Source organism: Ailuropoda melanoleuca, chromosome 14 (genome assembly GCF_002007445.2).
Source record: "Ailuropoda melanoleuca isolate Jingjing chromosome 14, ASM200744v2, whole genome shotgun sequence".
Lineage (NCBI taxonomy): Eukaryota > Metazoa > Chordata > Mammalia > Carnivora > Ursidae > Ailuropoda > Ailuropoda melanoleuca.
The window spans coordinates 44,859,932-44,864,046 of record NC_048231.1 but is presented as its reverse complement, the minus strand read 5'-3'; the positions used below and the strand labels follow the sequence as shown (position 1 = coordinate 44,864,046).

The window sequence follows — 4,115 nt, the reverse complement described above, 5'->3', positions numbered from 1 at the left end:
GGCGGCGGGCGCGGGCCCGGAGATGGTCCGCGGGCAGGTGTTCGACGTGGGGCCGCGCTACACCAACCTCTCGTACATCGGCGAGGGCGCCTACGGCATGGTGGTGAGTGTCCGCGCCCGCCCGCAGGCCCGGCCACGCCCGCCCACCCCACCCCACCGCCCGGGGACGCGGCGGACGCAGCTGCGGCCTCGTCCGCGCCCCGGCCTCCCGGGCCGCCGCGACCCCAGACCTTGGTTTCACCATGGTCGGTGCGCCGGGGGCCGGTCGAGGTTCGGGTGTTGCTCGCGGCGGTTCGCGCGTCAGCCTTTGCTTGCCGCCGGGAGGGGCATAAGGGGCGGAGGCCATACCCGGGGACCCCCAGATTCAGGCGCAGCGCAGTTTTTAGTGCCAGGACCCCCGGGAAGGGAACGGAAGGGGTCCCCTGCCCTCCCCACCCCCGGTTTGCTAGCATCGTGGCCTTCTTTTTGACATCCGATTGTAGAGCCAGGAATTCCTTCAGAAGCTTGTCGGTGGTGGTGTTGGCCGCGGTCTTAAAAGCGCTTCGACTCGGCATGTGTGCAGAAGGCCGAAAATAATTACCTTCCTCCCCTTGCCTGTATTCCGCGAACCGCTTTCATGAAATATTTTCAGTGGTGCTAACGGTGCTCTCCTGCGCAGGCTTTCTATAAAAAGCGTTAGTAGCATCACTGTTAGTTGTGAAATATTTTAATCTTGAAGTTTTAACATGGATTTCAATACCCATACTGTTTATGTTTCAGGGAGGATAAGCCCGCACGGCTCTATTTATTTGTTAGAGACGTTTGGAGTTGGGCCTAATTTCACCCTTTTTTTCTTCCCTCCGACTGAGCTCTCTTACCATCGTAAATGTGTTCAGACGTTTTAGCACAATTGTTGTGGACTTTTCCTGTTAATGTTTTAGTGGTCAATATATATGCAGCTGCCTTAATGGGGTTCTTGCAGAATGACATGCACCCTCTCTTACCTTGATCCATATCCCTCAGAAACGTTCCTGGTTCTTTTTATTAGAATTAGCTGTACTGTTTTGTGCTGAGGAGGACTTAGGGAAGTGCAGACTCCCTTACACCTATTTCTTGTGAGTGTGCCTTGCGTTGAGTGAAGGAGGCCGACTAATACTTATTGAACACTTGGTGGCAGGTACTGTACTAGATACATTATCTCATTTTATTTGAACAGCCACCTCGAAGGAGGAAAGGTGGTGCTATCCCTCTTTCAGGGGAGAAAGTATTTTGAGGTGAAGCAAATTCTTCAGGTCATACAACTAAAGAGACAGACTTGAGATTGTAGACGGAGACCCTGTCTCAAGTGCTGCAGCTCTTTCTATTATACCCTGCTGTCTTTAAATAGTGTTATTAATAGCTTTAGAGTTAGGGATATTTTACTGTTGTAAGCAAGTCTATTTTAGAAATGTATTCAAATTTGAATGATTGTGATTATAGAAATGCCGTAAAGGGCATGTTTTAACAAGTATCTTAGAAAGACTAATTAAATTTAAAAAAGACATTGAATCTTGACTATTTTCATTCTCTTGAGGAGCAAAATGCTTCACATATACAACTGTGAAAATTAATGTGAACTCAGAGGTTTAGGAGCCAAAAGAGTAATTAAATTAGGTCAGGTCTAAAAGAAATAAGGCCCTGGAAAATACTGCCCACAGCATCACTTCTCTGTTATACATCTGATTGCTATTGCACCTGCTGGTAAGTATGCCAGTAAACGTGTGTCATGAGAGGTTCAGAATTGTCCATAACACTCTTCGACTCTTTTGAAAAATTTAACATTTACATATGGACTGAAAAAATCTTTAGGTTTTGGGTACTTTAATTGAAAGAGTTTTTTTCTTTTCCCCTCTAATGAGATTCTTACTAGTCTGAAGATAATTTAGCTGGGTAACTATTTCTGTCATTGCTGTATACGTATTTGACCTTCCAAGTCTCTATTGAGGGAGATGCCGAGTACTTCTACGGTAATTTTCCTTTCCTAAAATCCAAATACAAGTATAATTGGAAGTAGAATCCTTGGTACAGATTATAGTTTTTTTTTGTTTTGTTTTTTTTAAAGATTTTATTTATTTATTTGACAGATATAGAGACAGCCAGTGAGAGAGGGAACACAAGCAGGGGGAGTGGGAGAGGAAGAAGCAGGCTCATAGCAGAGGAGCCTGATGTGGGGCTCGATCCCATAACGCCGGGATCACGCCCTGAGCCGAAGGCAGACGCTTAACGACTGCGCCACCCAGGCGCCCCTCACATTATAGTTTTAATCCTCATTTTAGTAAGAATGTAATCTACGTTGTACATTATTAGCATTTAATGTTGCTTAAGAATGCTGGTTTATGGAGGGCTTCTTGAATGAAATGTTAATATTTAGTGATGTTTTTAAAAATGTAATGCTTCCAGACAGGTTTGAGGATTTTCAGGCAATTATGAATTTTGCCTTTTTTGTGCAGAGCCGTTTCCTAATCATTATATGGAGGGTATAAAGATGAAGAGTGAAGTTTAAGTTGGGTCTTTTAAGAGTGAGTATGATTTTGATGGATAACAGTTTCAAGTCACAGTTTGAACTGTGGAATCTAATCCTGGAAAAGTAGGTAGCAAATTGTAGAGGACTCTAAAGGCAAAACTGAGTTTGAGTCTATATTTATGCAATGAAGGAGCATCAATGATTTTGAAAACAGGCAGTCATATGGTCAATTCTGAGGTTTTTGTGGGGTAGATCAACACTGGTGGAAGTGATAGAGAAAAAACTGTGATGTTACAATTAAGCTATTGTAACGGTCTACAGGTGAAGTGATACAGAGGTATCAGAAGGTAACAGATAGGTATGTTGGGAGACCTTACTAAGATAGAATCCATGGGGGGCGCCTAAGTGGCTCAGTTGGTTAATTGTCCAGCTCTTGATTTCAGCTCAGGTCTTGATCTCAGTGTCCTGGGTTCAAGCCCTGAACTGGGCTCCACACTGAGCAGCCCAGTGTGGAGCCTACTTAAAGAAAAAGTTCATGCAGTGCCTGGATGGCTCAGTCATTGGAGCATGTGACTCTTTATCTCAGGGTTGTAAGTTTGAGCCCACCTTGGGTGTAGAGGTTACTTAAAAATCAAATCTTTAAAAAAAAAAATCCACATGGGCTCTTTATCAGAAGAATGGTAGAAAGACTGAATTATGGCAAGTATGGGAAGAAGCAAAGGATGATGAGATCTAAAAGGGTAAGAGTCTTAATGAGGTGGGATTTGGATATAAGAGGGATATCTGAGACAATGATTTTTGAGTTTGGACATGGGTATATTTGTTAATCCAAGGCTTCTAGTTTGGGAGCCTGGGAGGATGGTGTTGCTATTATCAGAGAAGAAATACTATAGACAAAGTAGGTTTATTAGGGAAAAATAGTGAGTTGAGACTTACTAAGTTGTGATGACTGTAGGCCATTTAGGCTGTATCCAGAAGGCATCTTGAAATTTAGAAGAGGGAAGTAGAATCTGGAGATGAAAATTTATGAAAGTGGTAGCCTCACGTGGACGAGCACAGATTCTTATCTGAGGTGAGCGATTAGGTGAAATTGCAAGCAGATGTGTATTCATCTTTTTAGTAAACAGTCCATACATTTAGTAGACTTTCAAAGGGGTCCATTGTCCCACAAAGGTTAAGGACTACTGAGGTAGAACAGGAGGACCACAGAGGTAAACCAAAAATTTTTTAAAAGATTTATTTACTTATTTTAGAGAGGGGGAGAGAGTGAGCATGAGTGTGCACAAGGAGGGGAGACAGAGGGAGAGGGAGGGAGAGTCTTAAGCAGACTCCCTGCTGAGTGAGAGTCCAACTCAGGGTTCAGTCTCATGACCCTGAGATCATGACCTGAGCTGAAACCAAGAGTCGGGTGCTTAACTGACTGTGCCACCCAGTTGCCCCCTTGACAGATATTTTTTTTTAAGATTTCATTTATTTATTTGAGTGAGAGAGCCCAATCGGGGAGGAACAGAGGGAGAAGCAGACTTCTGTTGAGCAAGGAGCCCAATGTGGGACCCGATTCCAGGACTCCGGGGTCATGACCTGAGCTGAAAGCAGATGCTTAGCCGACTGTGCCAACCCAGGCACCCCCCCC

General features: G+C 44.4%; 1 protein-coding gene across 1 annotated transcript in view; it reads left to right on the top strand.

Annotated features, from left to right (window-relative positions):
• The first annotated feature begins 6 nt into the window (after nt 1–6).
• MAPK1 (mitogen-activated protein kinase 1) overlaps nt 7–4,115 on the top strand; it is a 108,058-nt gene continuing 103,949 nt past the window's right edge. Inside the window, exons 1-2 of the mRNA XM_034642779.1 lie at nt 7–103; nt 632–633. Of these exons, the coding sequence (XP_034498670.1) occupies nt 23–103; nt 632–633 (83 nt within the window). The 5' untranslated portion in view covers nt 7–22. The remainder of the gene's footprint in view (nt 104–631; nt 634–4,115) is intronic.